At 35.9% G+C, this 18150-nt stretch overlaps 1 protein-coding gene across 3 annotated transcripts in view; it reads right to left on the bottom strand.

Moving 5' to 3' along the window:
- NAA35 (N-alpha-acetyltransferase 35, NatC auxiliary subunit) overlaps positions 1-18150 on the bottom strand; it is a 98720-nt gene that overhangs the window by 27967 nt on the left and 52603 nt on the right. For all 3 annotated transcript variants that reach the window (XM_082696545.1, XM_082696546.1, XM_082696544.1), the window contains exons 12-13: positions 6545-6723; positions 2780-2839 (exon numbers count right to left, since the gene is read on the bottom strand). In XM_082696545.1, coding sequence (XP_082552671.1) covers positions 2780-2839; positions 6545-6723 — 239 coding nt within the window. The remainder of the gene's footprint in view (positions 1-2779; positions 2840-6544; positions 6724-18150) is intronic.

The raw sequence follows: 18150 nt of genomic DNA, 5'->3' as shown, positions 1-18150 counted from the left end.
CAAAGATTTTCTCCTATCCTTTCTTATAAGTTTTATAGTTTTACCTTTTAGATTTATGAAGCATTCTGAGTCAATTTTTTTGCATATGTCTGTCCCATTCTTCCTGTACCACTGTTGAAAAGACTACCCTTTCTCCACTGATTTGCTTTTGTATTTTGTAAAAAATAACTGACCATATTAATAACTGATCAGCTGACCATGTATATGACCATGTACTATATAGTACTATATACTATATAAAAAGGACTATAAAATACTATGTAACAGTATATAGTACTATATAATAAAGGCCTAATTAAAGAATAGGACTTTTCTAGATTCTCTCTGGTTCTACTGATCCATTTTGCCAATACCATACCTGTCTGCAGTCAGACAGCTCCCTAAGTCTGCTTTTCTGCACAACTGTTCTGGCTATTCTAATTCTTTTGTCTTTCCATATAAATTTTAGAATCAGCTTGTTGACAATGCTCTGAATCTGTAGGTAAATTCTGGGGAGAATTAACATCTTAGAAATATTAATTCTTCCAATCCACAAACAAGGTATATTTCTCCATTCATTTAGGTCTTTGATTTCTTTCACCAGTGTTAAACAGCTTAACAATAACCCACAACCTTCGGACCAACTAAGCAAAATAATAAAGTATGGTTTCTACTGAATGCACATCCCTTTCACACCATCATAAAGTTTATAAATCTTAAGTCAAACCCACTTAAATTGTGGACCTATGTTGAAACAGTGGAGTGAGAAAGCAGATATCCTCGTTTTACTCCCAATCTTAGGAAAGGATTTAATCTTCCATCATGAAGTATGATGTTAGCTGCAGATATTTTTGTACATTCCCTTTATCAGGTTAAGGAAGTTCTTTTCTATTCCTAGTTTTGCTGAGAGTTTTTATCATGACTGGAGGTTGAATTATGTCAAATGCTTTTCCTGAATCTACTGAGACTTTAGATTGTATGGTGGATTACACTGACTGATTTTTGAATGCTGAACCAGGAGTTCAATTTTTTTTTTAAAGATTTTATTTATTTATTTGACAGACACAGATTACAAGTAGGCAGAGAGGCAGGCAGAGAGAGAGGGAGAAGCAGGCTCCCTGTTGAGCAGAGAGCCCGATGCAGGGCTCGATCCCAGGACCCTGGGATCATGACCTGAGCCGAAGGCAGAGGCTTTAACCCACTGAGCCACCCAGGCGCCCCCAGGATTTCATTTTTGGAAAAAAAAACAACTTGGTCATGATGTATTATCTTTTTATAATGTCGAATTTGATATGATAATACTTTAAGGTTGTTCTGTCTATGCTCATAATATGTCTATAATTTTCCATGCTTTTAATGTCTTTGGTTTTGCTACTGAGATATTGCTGGCTTTATACGATGAGTACTGTTGGTTCTTCTATTTTCTGGAACAGACTGTACAGAATTAACCTGGAATTTTCTTTTTGGAAGGTTTTTAAATTATGAATTCAATTGCTTTAACAGATACAAGATCATTCGTTATCTCTTTTGTTGTGAGTTTTGGTGATGTCCTTCAAGAAACTGATGCATTTCATCTCTGTTTCTGAATTTATGGACATGAGTTCTTTATAATATTTCCCATATAACCTTTTATAGACCCTTTTGGGATCTGTAGTAATACTTTTTCATTCCTGATACTATTCATCTGTATCTTCTTTTCTTCTTTTGTCTGGTTAGAGGTTCTTCAATGTTATCGATCTCTTCTTTTTTTATAAGGCTCGGTTAATTTTTTTAAAGTATTGTTTATTTAAGTAATCTCTACACCCAACGTGGGGCTCAAACTCACAACTCTGAGATCAAGAGTCACAGTCTTCCAACTGAGCCAGTCAGGCACCCCTTCATTGATCTTTTCAAAAGAACGAAGTTTTTGGTTACATCAATTTTCTTCACTGTTACTGTTTCCTATTTTACTGATTTCTGCTTTTATCTTCAGTATTTCCTTTCTTCTGCTTGCTTTGAGTTTCATCTGCTTTTTTTTTTTTTTTTGAGTAGAACCTTAAATTATTCAGACCTTTCTTTTAAAAAAATTTTAACTGAAGTATAGTTAACATACAGTCTTATATTAGTTTCAGATGTACAACAAAATGATTCAACAATTCTATACGCTGTGAAATGCTCACCATGGTAAGTGTAGTTACCATCTGTCACCAAACTTACTACAATATTATTGACTATATTCCACATGCTGTAATTTTCACTCCTGTGACTTATTTATTTTATAACTGAAAGTTTAACTTAAGCCCCTTCACCTATTTCACTCTCCACCCCCACCTTCAATCCCTCTGGCAACCACTTTCTTCTTTTTCTCATATAAAGATTGAATCTCATAAATTTTCCTCTAAGCACTGCTTCGATTATATCCCACAGGTTCTGTAGGTTTTATTTTCAATTTCATTCAGTTCAAAATATTTTCTAATTATCCTCAAGACCTCCTCTTGGATCCTGAGTTTTGTTTAGAAGTGTGTTAATTTCTGAAAATTTCCAAATATCTTTGTTACTGATTACTAGTTTAATTCCAAAATATTTAGAGAGCATACTTTGTATGATTTCAATTGTTTTTACATTATTAAGGTTTATTTTACAGCCCAGAATATGATCTTAATGAATGTCTAATATTCCAATACTTCTAACACAAAAATATAACACTAACTGCTGATATCCTTTAAGAGCATCTACTTTTGTTCTAGCAATCAATAAAGCAATGTCAACACATATAAAATTTGATGTTTAAAGAAGTACTGCAATACAAAATAGAACTTACTTGCAATAGAGATCTTGAAAGAACACAAGGTGATTGTTCACTAAATTCACAGAAAAAATCCTGATACACAGAGAAAAAATAATGTCATTAATAGATTAAATAAAAGCTGGAAATGTTTGTATATAGCACGTAATTTTTACCAGTACCTTCTGCAAATTATATACTACCAGAGTTACACTTGCTCTCAGCCAAAAGGCTGAGAAGCGATATCTATACTACCAGAGTTAAAAAATGACAGAGAGCTAAGGATCATGTCTATTGGAACTGTCTTAATTGTATCAGTGGGACAATGAATGATTTTGGAGACTTTTTTTTTTTCTTAACTGACCAGTATAATTGTGTGGATCCAAATGAATTTGCACACCATGAAAATTAACAGCATTAATAATAATCTACTAACTAACGGCAGAGGTTTACTTCCTACTTCACAAAAATAAATACCAAGTAACCAGGCCAACTGGATTTATATAACTGACTTCTTGATTCTTTTGACATCCAAAAGATATGCTTAGAAAAAGTACATATGGGTTTATACATAGATAAAAGAAAAAAGATAAGAAAATACACTACAATGTTAGCTTCTGTATATTATAGGACAGTAGTTATTTATAATTTTCCTATTTTTTGTGTTTTCCAGACTCATGATCCTCAATTTAAATGAGTGTTCTGCCAAAACCTACCAAGTTTCTCTAGTTAATTCACTTTTTTCACAACTTTTATACCTTCCTCACACTTCTCAAAGTAAATATTCTCTACTATAGATGTCCTCCCATTTAACATTACAAAGAAAACTAAGTCATTTATCAACAGGAAATCCCTCCACTTCGGCCTCTAAACGTTATCAAACTGAACCCACATTTGTACTCAGATCCTTTCCTTGCCCACTTTAACAATGAAAGCCCTCCATTTGTACTACGGACTCCATTCCCTCCTGTCTTTTCAGGAACATTACACAATGTCAAGAATCCATCCTTGTCTGTCCTAGATATTTAACTTCTCCCTCTCTTCCAGATCCTCCCCATTTATATTTAAGCAGTCAATTTCCCCCCATCTCTAAAAAGAAATTGTCACAAGCTCCATAGTTCTCTTTCAACTGCTGCCTTCTCAGCTAAACTTTCTTAAAGAGCTGACTTAACCATCTCTACTTACTCAATGGCCCCTCCTCATCAACACACACTAGCTCCGTTTTTCACTCTAGTCACTACTGTCCTCTGACACCAAATCCAGTTGACATTTGTCGTGGACCTAATTCACTTCTTTCATCTGACCTCTCAGCATCTGACAGGACTTCTGTCTGATAAAATAAAACCTTTTAAATGACTTTCACAAGTTTCTTCCTTTGTTGCCACTTCTCAGTCTGTGCAGGAGGTTCAAAGTATAGTTCCAGACTATTTTCTTTTCTCAAGCCATAAACTTTTTCCCTCACAATCTTCACCATACCAATGCTTTATTTACTACCTGTAATAGTTCCAAAATTATATATCTAGCATTGACTTCTAAACTCTACCCACAGAGTTAATATCTATTCAATATCTCTGCATAAGTATCTTAAAGGCACTCAAATTCAGCTTCATTAAGAGCATAAGCTGACTGAAGGTCTTTGGGAATTTCTGCATTTTGGTGAACAGCAGAGTGTGTATCAAAACACAAAACTGAAGTTACCATCCTTTCTCCCTTGGACTGTAATGACGGTTTGATAATTTATCTCCCTGTGTTTACTCTGGCCCCTTCCTCCATGTTTTCTCTACAGTGCAGCACACATGGCTGCAAACTGTTAATTCAGATACTTAACTACCCCACTCATATTGATCTTGCATAAAACTTGAATGTGAAAATGCAGAAATATGGAGAGCATAAATTATAAAGAATCATAACTGACATTTTGGTATTTCTTTAATTTTTTATTTTTTTTATTTATTTATTTTTTTTTTTAAAGATTTTATTTATTTGTCAGAGAGAGTGAGCGAGAGCGAGCACAGGCAGACAGAGTGGAAGGCAGAGTCAGACGGAGAAGCAGGCTCCCTGCGGAGCAAGGAGCCCGACATGGGACTCGATCCCAGGACGCCGGGATCATGACCTGAGCCGAAGGCAGCTGCTTAACCAACTGAGCCACCCAGGCGTCCCTAATTTTTTATTTTTTATAAACATTTATTTTTATCCCCAGGGGTACAGGTCTGTGAATCACCAGGTTTACACACTTCACAGCACTCACCAAAGCACATACCCTCCCCAATGTAGTGATCCAAAGGGGCACGTGCACCCGAATGTTTATAGCAGCAATGTCCACAATAGCCAAACTATGGAAAGAATCTAGATGTCCATCAACAGATGAATGGACATTTTGGTATTTCTTATTCCAATCTTTGTTAAACTGATTTTACCTGTCTCTGATGATCACTTCTGTGTATGACAATGTATAAAATGGATAATCTATTTTGAAAGATAACATTTCCCCATGTCAGTATTTTCCTATAACATGCTATTTTTTTATTGTCAGTTAGCCACTGTGTATTACATCATTAGTTTTTGATGCAGTGTTCAAGTCCTCTATACTTTACTTTGTTTAGCTATACAATGAACTGCAAATTGCAAAATTATGTCTATGATCTTTTCTACCTTTAAGATTCTATGATTCTTGAGACAGAATATGGACAAAACTACTAAAAAGAAAGCAAATAGAAAAGAGGTAACAAACATACAATCAGTGAAAGTTTCACTAAGGAATGAAGACTTAAGCTGGGCATTAATGACAAAGAATTAGAAGGGAAAATAAAGTTATTTCAAGAAAGAGCATAAACAAAAGCCAAATCTTTGTTGACCATCAACTATACCCCAGAGACTGCTGCTCATTTTCTAGGAATGTAAGCAAGGTAATTCATCACTTCAAGGAATCCAGGTACAGAATCAGCCTGGAACCAACAAGGAAGACCTCACAGAGAAAATGACATGGGCTGGGAATTATGTAGTCTACACAGAGTTACGTATAATAGTGTACTTACGTCTAAATAATGACAGTGTTATTTTGCATATTTTCTACCTTCCTAACTGTATGTAAACATTGCTTTTCTACATTTTAACCCATACAGAAGATTAATCCAAAATATGTAAAAATGTACATACTCTTTGACCCAGCAACTTCATGAAGGTTTAGGAATTTATCTTAAGGAAGAAGGGAGCAGATGATTTGAAGGTTCCTACAGAAATGCTCATTTTAGTAAAACACTGAAAATGACCTAAATACAATTCAATATGAATGGACTGGAAAAAACTGTGACATATGCTTACAATGGAATACTATGTAGCTATTTAAATAATGTAGAAAAATGTGTATTTGTTACATGAAAAGAAAGATGTTCATGATAAAGAGATTAGTGACAAAAGCAGGTTACAAATACCATGATCTGATTTTTTGTATAAAAATATACATGTATGTATTTATGCATACTCATATCTATGTGTATATGCACACACACATTTACATATAAGAAGTTTTGAAGACAGAATCCAGGGTTTAAATCCTCATTCTTAAAACTTGGAGGAATTATTTAAACTTTAGTTTCTTAATCTCCAAAATGGATAGTATATAATCCTTATAAACAGAAACAAATACACATACAACATACAGACACACACACCCCTTAATTCTCCAGCTATCAAGGAAAACAAGTAAGCAATTTTATTTACCCTTGGGACAGCCTCTAAAAAGTGATAAACTATTCTGTTGTTCAATCAAAACCATATTCCAGAACAGACATTTGTACTTACCAGGATACAATGTAAATTTGTTAAATTGACCACCTCACAAACAGTTTTTATTCTATCTATTAATCTTGCAAAATAGTTGACCATTTCTTCCCTTTTAATTATTTTTGCATATCGAGGGAAGGTAGGTGGAAGTAGCCTCTGGTTAACAAGGGGCTCAAAACCCATCATAATTGGATGATCTAAAAAGGAAAAAAAGTTAAGATTTTCAATGTTTTGCTGAATCTTAAACCTCAAATACTAGTAAGTATAAAAAGAGAAAGGCCAATTTCAAAAAGCATCTCCAAATTCGTCACAATATTCTCTAAACAAATTTTATAATTTACAAACATCTCTATATATTTTTGAAGGAGATAAGCAGATTTAATAACCCAAAAAATAGTACTTCCTACTACATGGAACTGGAAGTAGTGACAGAAAGGGGTTGCTACCTCCCAATTACCCATTAGCCAAGAATGGGATAAAACAGGGTTAATATAGTCCCTTAAAAAAAAAAAAAAGGAAAGCAATGCTGTATTAACCATAAGATTGGGGGGGGGAGGTGTAAAATGGGAACACAAATTGAAGATGTCTTCCCTTCAATTACTGAACAGTAGCATCAACTCAAATTCAGTTACCTAATAATGCAAAACAGAACAGTGCCCGCCCAACACCCTACCCCCTCCGAGTCTAGAATACATTTCATACTGACATTATTTATAGAAATTCAGAGTGCTTTAAAATATAAATAACCTTTTACAAGAGACCTAAGGGTGACTTCCTCTTTTCCATTCTCTGCCCACTGTGACCTCACTTTTCACACTAGTGCAAGGCCCCACCTAAGTTTCTCTCAACCTGAAATCTAAAATGAGGAAGTATAAGAAATGAGAAGTGATTAAGAATTTGGGAATCAGATTCTCTTGCTGGACTACAAACAGGCTATAAATCAAGAATAAATAGAACAGCTTCGAATGTTAATGAAAGATAAAATCAAGCTAAGTATGGGAGGCTAGGACCCTCTGCAGCTTAATCTGTTAAGTGTTCGATTCTTGATTTCAGCACAGGTCACAGTCTTAGGGTCGTGAGAATGAGCCCTGCCTCGGGCTCCACACTAGGCAAGGGCCTGCTTAAGATCCTCTCCCTGTCCACCTCCCGAGCCCCCCCAAATTAAGCAGGTGTCATTATTAAGAATTAAAAGACTGATATTTAATAAAATTATAATAATACTCCTATGATATAAGTAATTATTCCTAAAGAACAAGCAAATAAAGATGTCTCCTAAGGTTCCTGGCTTTCTTCCTCTTCTCCATACTTAAGTGCTCCCTGGTTAAAGTTATTTATTCGTATAAAAACTCCAATTTAACTAATGTTTTCCAGGCTAAAATCATTAGCCCACCACCTTTCTTCTGAGCTCCAAACCAGATTTCTAACTGCATAATGGACATTTCTACCTTGGTACCCCATATCATCTCAAAAGGAACATATCCAAAAACTACCATTATGTTGCCCCAAACACTGCTTCTTCTGATATTCCCTTTCTCAATAAAATGATCCACTGCTTTTATAATTGCTTACACCAGAAACCTTCTTGTCCACTGTAATCAATGCTAAGTATTCCTATATCCTAACTTCCACTGACTGTCCCCCTCCCCCTTCACTCTTACTGCCACTGCAAAAGCCTAACTCATTTCCCTATACTGAATACTCCTTCATTAATTAATCCTGTACACTGCCACCTCAACTGTTTTATCTAAATGACAACCTCGATTTCCTTCCTTAATCGAAAAATTCCATCGGCTCTCTATTACATAAAGTACAAAGTCTTTGGTAGGGCACCAGAAGGTACTGTGAATTTCCTGCCACTCTTTTAGGAAAAAAAAAATCTGTATTCCGATGGAAAACTATATAATATACTGTCAGATTGATTCAAGGTGGCTATTTGACAAACCTACAATAGTAGGTAACTGATAAAAGACATGCAAATCCTGTCCTGGCAGAGATTCACCTGACTTCCACCCAACTCTACAGAAGAGTTTTGCCCCCATTTATTTCAACATTCCAATGCTCCATATACATTTAAAATTTTTTCAAGATTTTACTTATTTTAGTTATTTGAGTTTGGCTCAGTGAGTTAGTCTCTGCCTTCAGCTTGGGTCATGATCTCAGGATCAAGCCCGGCATCAGGCTCTCTGCTCAGCCAGGAGCCCGCTTCCCCGCCCCCTCTCTGCCTGACTCTCTGACTACCTGTGACCTCTGGAGAATGCACAAGTGAGGGGAGGGGCAGAGCAAGAAGCAGGCTCCCCAGTGACCAGAGAGCCCAATGCAGAGCTCAATCCCAGGACCGTGGGATCATGACCTGAGCCAAAGGCAGATACTTAACTGACTGAGCCACCCAGGTACCCCTAAATGTGAATGTTTTAAAACTTCTTATGTCTAGTTATTTCACTAAATGAGTTTAACAAAATCCTTAACACATGCTCATTTTTACATCCATATGAGGAGTCAGTTTTTACTTTTTTCTGAAAGTCATCTTTTAACATGCTCTATTCTCTAAGCACCATAAGCTATAAGCAAGCACAGACTTAAAAAAATATCATGTTCTCTTATGCCTCTTTATACTTATACACTGACTATTCTTTCTCCCATCCAAGTACTAACCAGGCCCGACCCTGCTTAGCTTCCGAGATCAGACGAGATCGGGCGCGTTCAGGGTGGTATGGCCGTAGACTACACTGACTATTCTTTCTGCCTATAAAGTCTACACCTTATTCTTAGCCTGAGACCTGCTACAGCTTGGGTTCCCTCTCATGCTTGGCCCTCCCCCAGGTATTGTGTATATTCACGGCTACACTGTCCATGTGGGATTATGTCATTCTTCCCTCAGGTGTCCCAAACACCAAAATGCCCGGCTCATTACAAGCATTGGATACATGTTTTGTGAATGATATATTCAAAATAAAATGAAAGATTGTTACCAGTATAATAAAAGTTTTAATTTCTGATTTATAACACTGCATTTAAGGTATATGTAGTAGAGAGGACACTGTGCCATACCAACATAAATACATTTTGGCCTTTAATGATAAATGCACAGAATCTAAGTACTTACATAGTACATTATCCTTATTTTCCCTGAAAGCATTCTAATTTTCATTTAAAAGTATTACCCAGAAATATTCTCTTATTCTTAATACACATATTTTAAGGCTTTAAACCACAAGTAGGAGATATGGCCACCCATGAAAATCTGTATTACCATGAAAAGAAGTATATATTAATGGGAAGTGCATATAAAATACAATATATTCTACATTACATTTTTAAAAAGATTTTATTTATTCATTTGAGAGAGAGAAAGCTCATGAGTGCACAAGCACTGGAAGAGGCAGAGGGAGAGGGAGAAGCAGACTCCCCGCTGAGCTGGGGGCTCAATCCCAGGACCAGAAGATCACAAACTGAGCCTAAGGCAGATGCTTAACCATCTGAGCCACCCATATGCCCCATCTACATTATATTTTTATACAAATTTAAAAATGCAACACAAAAGGTTAAGCTCCGACTGGATTTCGACTCTGGTCATGAACTCAGCATGGAATCCACTGAGATTCTCTCTTTCTGCCTCCACCCCTCCCCCCCACTCTCACAGGCTCTCTGTGAAATAAAAGAATAAATCTTTTTAAAAGGTGCAACATAAAACAGTATTACCTCCTGCAACTAATTCAGCTGTCCTGCAGACCACAGGGGTTTATAGCAGCATCCCTGACCTCTACCGACTAGATGCCAGCAGCATCCCCTTAATTGTGAAAACCAAAAATGAGTTTAGACATTGCCAAATGTCCCTGGGAGTCCCCAGCTGAGAAACACCGGTCTAGACAAATACAATAAGCAACTTTAATTCAGTGTGGATAACCTCAGGATGTAACAAGAACATCTAAACTATGGAAAAATTAGGTGAAAGACAAGTGAAATGTAAGGAAAAACTCAAATGATAAGAAGTTTGTAATATATTGGGTCAGGAAAAAGTATTCCAGGCATTATCAATGGCCTAGAGGATAGAGAATATGATTCCTTTTCTTTCATAAAGAGCTCCAATTTTCCAAATCATAATTTCTCCAAACTCAGGAAGTAAAAATATATGCATATAAATAGAATGGGGACAAAGTCCCTATGCATAAAGTTAGAAGGTATCTGTATGCTTCTCTCCATTCCCCAGATATATTTAAATTGCAACCCCCTCCCAGCATTTCTCTGAACCTAAACCTTGTTAATGGTTAAAGTTATTCCTAGTAACTATTTTTAAGTCTCAGCTGTTGCTGAATCTCATACATAAGAACTCTGTAACTGTTCTGTACAAGACATCATAACCCTTCTGAGCAGAGATGAGGGAAGAGCTGAGATAAGAGAGATTGAAGAAGTTGCTCAGAATACAGAGTAATTGAGCAGGAAAGGGGCTAAAAGCAAGGCAGGAGTTTGCATGGTTTCATGGCAACATAAAGTATGAAACCTTATAAGAAGTTTTATCACACCCAGATCCCTCTGGGAATAAACTGCTCTAATGGTTTTTTTCCCCTATACTTCATGTTATCTTCTCTACCACACAATTTACTACACACTGTCTGCTGTTAAAATAACCTTAAGAGCCCTTATGAAATGAGTCTGAAAAAGTTGAGAATTCCCATTATTTTCTACCCAGTGTGGGCTGTGCTTAATTGAGTTTTCCTGAATTGGACACACAGCTCAAACAAGATTAACTTCTAGACTTTCTTCCCATGTTCCAAGTCTGTAGAGGTATTATCCTGGTTTTCGAGTTAAAATACTTCAAATATACTTCTTAGTACAAGAATGTCAAATAAGAGGATATCCCCTCCCACTAGCATTCTTTTAAAAATAAAACAATTGGGGTGCCTGGGCGGCTCAGTTGATTAAGATTCTGCCCTCAGCTCAGGTCATGATCCCAGAGTCCTGGGATGATGTACCACATTGGGCTCTGTGCTCAGTGGGGAGTCTGCTTCTCCTTCAGCTCTTCACCCTGCTTGTGCTCTCTCTCAAATAAAATCTTTTAAAAAAAACACATAAAAATAAATATAAATGATAATTATTATTCTCTAAAACATTTTATACAGCAAACAGGTTTAGAGTGTTTTAGTTACTAAAATTCTTGTTAGACAACTGGTTTATTTTTAACATTATTTATATTTAACATTATTAACAACAGGAAAGTTCTACAAAATAGTACAAGGCTCTTGGATATAAGATTTACAGTAACAATGTACTTTGATTTAACTTAGCAAACTAAGTTATTAAAATTGATTAGATGCCAAAATTAAAGATCCAAAAATCTATCAAGAGATAAAGAGGACATATTATTTTCATACAACATCTCTCCCCAAGGTCACATAGGCAATTTACAGTTATATTTATTGAAATAACAAGTTTTGGATGCTCTGAAGTTAGAAGGAATTCTGGAAACCAATGCAGAAACTGCTAAGGATTTGTTAGTGATTCCACACTTCTTGGCTACATTATTTCCTTTTATAAAATGTTTAACAGGGGCGCCTGGGTGTCTGTCTTTTAAGTGGCTGCCTTCGGCTCAGGACATGATCCCAGGGTCCTGGGATGGAGCCCTGAGTTGGGCTCTCTGCTCAGCAGGGAGTCTGTTTCCCCTCTCCCTCTGCCTGCTGTTCCCCCTACTTGAGCTCTCTATCAAATAAATAAATGAAATATTTAAAAAAGTAAAATAAAATAAAAATGTTTAACATTATGGTATGTGAAATAAGACAGAAAAAAGGCATAGCCCAATTCAGAAGCAAAAAGTACGTCATTGGTTACTGGGGATTAAGGGGAAATCGGGAAGGAGTTACTGTTTAATCAGTATGGAGTTTCAATTTGGGAAAATGAAAGGTTCTGGAGATGAATAATACTGACAGTTACAGGATAATGTGATAGTTACAGGATTCCTGTGATAGTTACAGGAAAATGAAAGGTTCTGGAGATGAATAATACTGATAGTTACAGGATAGTGTACTTGATGCCACTGAACTACACACTTAAAAATGGTTAAAACAGCAAATTTTATGTCATGTATATTTCACAATAAAAATACCTACAAAAAGGCATTAAACCAAAAGTGTTCAATTCAAAAGGCATGGCCTCAATGAATATTCTATCATAATCACTGATCAGAATAACTTACTGTGCAATATTATGTGCATGTCTACATATTTTGAATTTTGTGGTGTGTATTTCTGAATAGGTATACATGCAAATGATAAAAAAAAGTTTCAAATGAAACAGAAGGGTATACAATGAAAAGCAAGTCTCCTGTCCACGTGTGTTAATCTCTTGAGAACTAACCATAAGTTTCTTTAATGTGTGGGTATTCATATACATATCGATTTAAAAAAAAAAAACTTTACTGAGATATAATGTACATACAATTGAATTTAACTATTTACCTATAATTCACTATTTTGAAAAATATATATAACCATGAATTCACTACCAATCCATGTGTATACAACATTTCCATCTCCCCAAAATATTCCCAGTGCCCACTCCCAGGCAATTACTTCCTCCCATGCCCTGAAATTATGGAACGCCTTCTCTCAATAAAGATTAGTCTTTCCTACTTTTTAAAAAATTAACATATAATGTATTATTTGTTTCAGGGGTACATGTCTGTGAATCATCAGTCTTAAACAATTCATAGCACTCCTCATAGCACATAGTCTCCCCAATGTCCATCACCCAGCCACCTCATCCCTCCCCTACTCCCCTCCAGCAACCCTCAGTTTGTTTCCTGAGATTAAGAATCTCATGGCTTGTCTCCCTGTCTGGTTTCATCTTGTTTCATTTTTCCCCTCCCTTCCCCTATGATCCTCTCTCGTTTCTCAAATTCTACGTATCAGTGAGATCATACGATAATTGTCTTTCGCTGACTGACTTATTTCGCTTAGTGTAATACCCTCTATTTCCATCCATGTCATTGCAAATAGCAAATTTCTTTTTTTTTTTTTTTGATGGCTGCTTAGTATTCCATAAGAAACCTAGGAATAAATCTAACCAAAGAGGCAAAGAATATGTACTCAGAAAACTATAAAGTTCATGAAAGAAATTGAAAAAGACACAAAGAAATGGAAAAACATTCCATGCTCATGAATTGGAAGAACAAATATTGTGAAAATGTTCATGCTACCTAAAGCAATCTACATATTTAATGCAATCCCCATCAAAATACCATCAATTTTTTCCAAAGAAATGGAACAACTAATCCTAAAATTTATATGGAACCAGAAAAGACCCTGAATAGCCAGGGAATAGTGAAAAAGAAAACCAAAGTTGGCAGCATCACAATTCCAGACTTCAAGCTCTATTCAAAGCTGTAATTATCAAGACTGTATGGTACTGGCACAAAAATAGATACACAGATCAATGGAACAGAATAGAAAGCCCAGATATGGACCCTCAACTCTATGGTTAACTAGTCTTTCCTACTTTTGTACAAAGAGAATCATGTGATTTGAGCACTTTTATATCTGGCTTCTTTTAGCATGTTTCCAAGATTTATCCACTATGTTGAGTATATCAGTACTTCATTCCTATTATTAAGAAGTATTTCATTATATGGATATACCATTATCTGTCCATTCACATATATTCCTTTCTTTAACAAAAACAACAAAATATTATACATGCTGATCTTTTTTCAACTGTTTTTTTTTTTTTTTAAGATTTTATTTACTTATTTGACAGAGAGAAATCACAAGCAGGCAGAGATACAGGCAGAGAAAGAGAAGGGGAAGCAGGCTTCCTGCTGAGCAGAGGGCCTGATGCCAGGCTCAGTCCCAGGACCCTGAGGTCATGAACTACGCCAAAGGCAGAGGCTTTAACCCACTGAGCCACCCAGGCTCTGAGTGTTTTCTTTGAAACACTCTCAAAGTTGCGAGTACAGTCAATACTGAATAACCCTCGAATATGCTGTGTTATTCTTACAAATATATACTCTTATATATTCACAATACACTAACCAGAATTAGTAAAATAGCATGGACCAGTTATCATCATGTAATCCTTAGAATTCATTCAAGTTTCGCAAACTGTTCCAAAATGTTCTTCACATCTATGTCAGAACCAAAAGATGCATTTAATTTTGATTTTTAGTCTCCTTCCAAGCTGGAAAGACCAGGAACCTGGCCCTCCTGTGCCTCTTTCCTAAGGCCAAATATTCAAACTCAAAGATAAAATTTAAGCCAAAATACAAAGTAGGAAAGAAGCAATTACAATTCTTCTAAACTCAGGAAAAGTTCTGTAAGTTGAGAACTGGCATTCTGTAGGTTCTAGGGCTTGCAGTAGCTGAGGGGCGCACACACATGAGCCCTCACAGCCTGGAACTGAGGCCAGGCAGTGGCTATTGGATAAGATCAGGGACGATAAGATGGTAGTAATTTTGTGTACTGCCCTTCAACTTAACTGACATGTCCCTATCACTCTTTCAACACTTTATGCACTTTTAGCATGTAAAATACTCCAGGCTCATCATCTTCTTTCCCTACCCTAAACGTGGAACCACCAATCCTCCAAGATATGCTAATTTCTTTTATTATTTTGTTTTGTTTCCTGCTTTACTGAGATAATACAATGTGACAGTTTGATTTATGTATAAGCTGTGAAAGGATACACCCCCTATCAAGTTAATTAATACATTTATCACCCCACATATTTACTATTCATTTCCTCTGATGAGAACATTTAAGTTCTATTTTCTTAGCAAATTTCAAATACACAATGCAGTTGGATTTGGGTTTTTTTTTTCTTTTTGTTTTAAAAGATTTTATTTATTTGAGAGAGAGCACAAGCACAAGGAGGAAAGAGGGAAAGGAAGAAGCCTCCCCCTCCCCATTGAGCAGAGAGCCCAGTGTGGGGCTGGATCACAGGACCCTGAGATCATGATGCAAGTTGAAGGCAGACATTAACCACCTGAGCCACAATGCACTGTTATATATAACCTATAGACACCCTGTTCATACACTGTAAGGTTCAAACCTTACAAATGAAAGTTTAGACCCTTTTACCAACCTCTTCATATTTCCCCAGGCCTCCCACAACCATCTTTTTACTGTTCCTATGAATTCAAGTTTGTTTTTGCTTGGATTGCACATATAAGTTATACCACACAGCACTTGTCTTTGGCTTATTTGACTTTGTATAATGCCCTTCAGATTTATTCACTTTGAACAAATTATAATATCTCCCCCTTTTTTGGGCTGAATTCTACTGTGTGTGTATATAAATATGTACACCATATTTTCTATACCTATTCATCTATGAACAGACACTTAGATTTTCCTATACACTGACTATTGTAAGCAATGCTGAAGAAAGGTTTAATGGAAACCAAGAGAAAGCAGGGTTAGCTATACTTATTTTAACATAAAATAGACTTTAAGCGAAAGACTATAATAAAAAACAAAGATTGTCAATATATAATAACAGGATTAATCCATCAAGAAAATAATTACAATTATGTACCTAACAGAAGAACACCTAAATATATAAAACAAATATTAACAGATCTGAACAGAAAAACAGACAACAGATTAAGAGCAGGGGACTTCAATATCCACCTTCAACAATGGATAGATCATCCAGACCAAAAAAAAAAGAAGAAAAATCAATAAAGAAACTGAGTACTTGAGCTGTACTTCAGTCCAAACAGACCTTAACAAGAAATATATAGAACATTCCAACCAACAGTAGCAGAATACACATTCTTCTTAAGTGAACATGGAACATTCTCCATGACAGATCAAATAATAGGTCACAAAACAAATCATTTAGCAAATTAGAAAAAACAAAATCATGCCAAGTAACTTTTCTGACCACAACAGTATGAACTAAAAATCAACAGGAGGAAGGCTGGAAAATTTACAAATATGTGGAAACTAAACCACCAATGAGTCAAAGAAATCAAAGGGAAATAAAAAAATACCTGGAAACAAATGAAAATGGAAACTCAACATACCAAAACCTACAGGATACTGCTAAAGCATTTCTGAGATGCATATATTAAGAAATTAAAAAGATCTCAGATATAGAACCTAACTTTACACCTCAAGGAATTAGAGAACAAACTAAGTCCAAAATCAGCAGAAGGAAGGAAATAAAGATCAGAGCAGAAATGGAGACTCTGCTCCCACCCATATAGGAAAGATGAATGAAATTAAGAATTGGTTTTAGAAAAGATAAATAAAATGGACAAATCTTTAATGGATTCTAATCCATTTTTTATTGCATTTAAAGAATAACTGATAGGTATGGGTTTACCATTTATTTTGGTTTTTCTTTGTCTTGTTTTGTTTTTTTAAGAGAAGAGGGAGGGGCAGTGGGAGAGGGAGAGTTTCTTGAGCCCCATGCAGGGCTTGAGCTCATGACCCTGAGATTATGAACTGAGCCAAAATCATAATGGACTAAGCCACCCAGGCACCCCTTCCCATTTGTTATTTTGTTAACTGTGTTCTGGTTGTTTTCTAATTCTGTGTTCCTTTTTTCCTTCTCTTGCTCTCCTTCATTGGTATTTGGCGATTTTCTGTAGCAGTATGCTTTGAATTCCTTTCTCTTTACATTTTGCATTTCTACTACAGGTTTTTGTTTTGTGGTTATCCTAAGGCTTGCACGAGAACACATTTATAAGTCTATTTTAAGCAGGTAATAACATCAAACACATACAAAAGCTTCCTCTCCCCTTATTTTGCTCTGGTTATCACAATCTGCATCTTTTAACATTGTGTATCCATTAAATTGCTGTAGTTACAGATATTTTTTAATACATTTTTTTTTTTTTTTTTTTTTTTTTTTTTTGGAGAGAGAGACAGTGAGGGAGAATATGAGGGAGAAGAAGGTCAGAGGGAGAAGCAGACTCCCTGTGGAGCTGGGAGCCTGATGCGGGACTCCAGGATCATGACCTGAGCTGAAGGCAGTTGCTTAACCAACTGAGCCACCTAAGCACCCAATACATTTGTCTTTTAACCTTCATACGAGAGTTATAAGTGATTTACTCACCACCACTACAACATTAAAGTATCCTGAATGTAACTGTATTTACTTTTACCAGTATTAAACTTTCATACATTTTCCTGATACTAATTAGTAACCTTTTATTTCATCTTCAAGAACTCCTTTTAACATTTCTTTTAAGGGTGGGTCTGGGGATGATGAACTCCCCCAGGTTTTGCTTATCTGGAAAACTCTCTCATTCAATTCTGAATGATAACTTTGATGGGTAAAGTACACTTGGTCAGAAGGTTTTTTGCTCATCACTCTAAATATACAATCTTTATCTCTTTTGGTAAGGAAGATTTCTGCTCAACAATCTACTGACAGTCTTATGGGGGTTCCCTTTAACATAACAAGTTGCTTTTTTTGTTGTTGCTTTCAAGATTTGTTACTCATATTTAACTTTTGACAATTTAACCATTATGTGTCTTGGTATGGGTCTCCTTGGATTTCTTCTTAGTACTAGACTTAGTCCTAGACTTCCTGGATCTGGAAGTTACTTTCCCAAGTTTAGGAGTTTTCAGCTGCTATTTCTGTGAATAAGCTTTCTGCTCTCTTCTCCTTCTGGAATCCCTATA

This window comes from Mustela nivalis, assembly GCF_964662115.1.
Source record: "Mustela nivalis genome assembly, chromosome: 13".
NCBI lineage: Eukaryota > Metazoa > Chordata > Mammalia > Carnivora > Mustelidae > Mustela > Mustela nivalis.
This window is presented reverse-complemented; position numbering and strand designations above follow the sequence as displayed.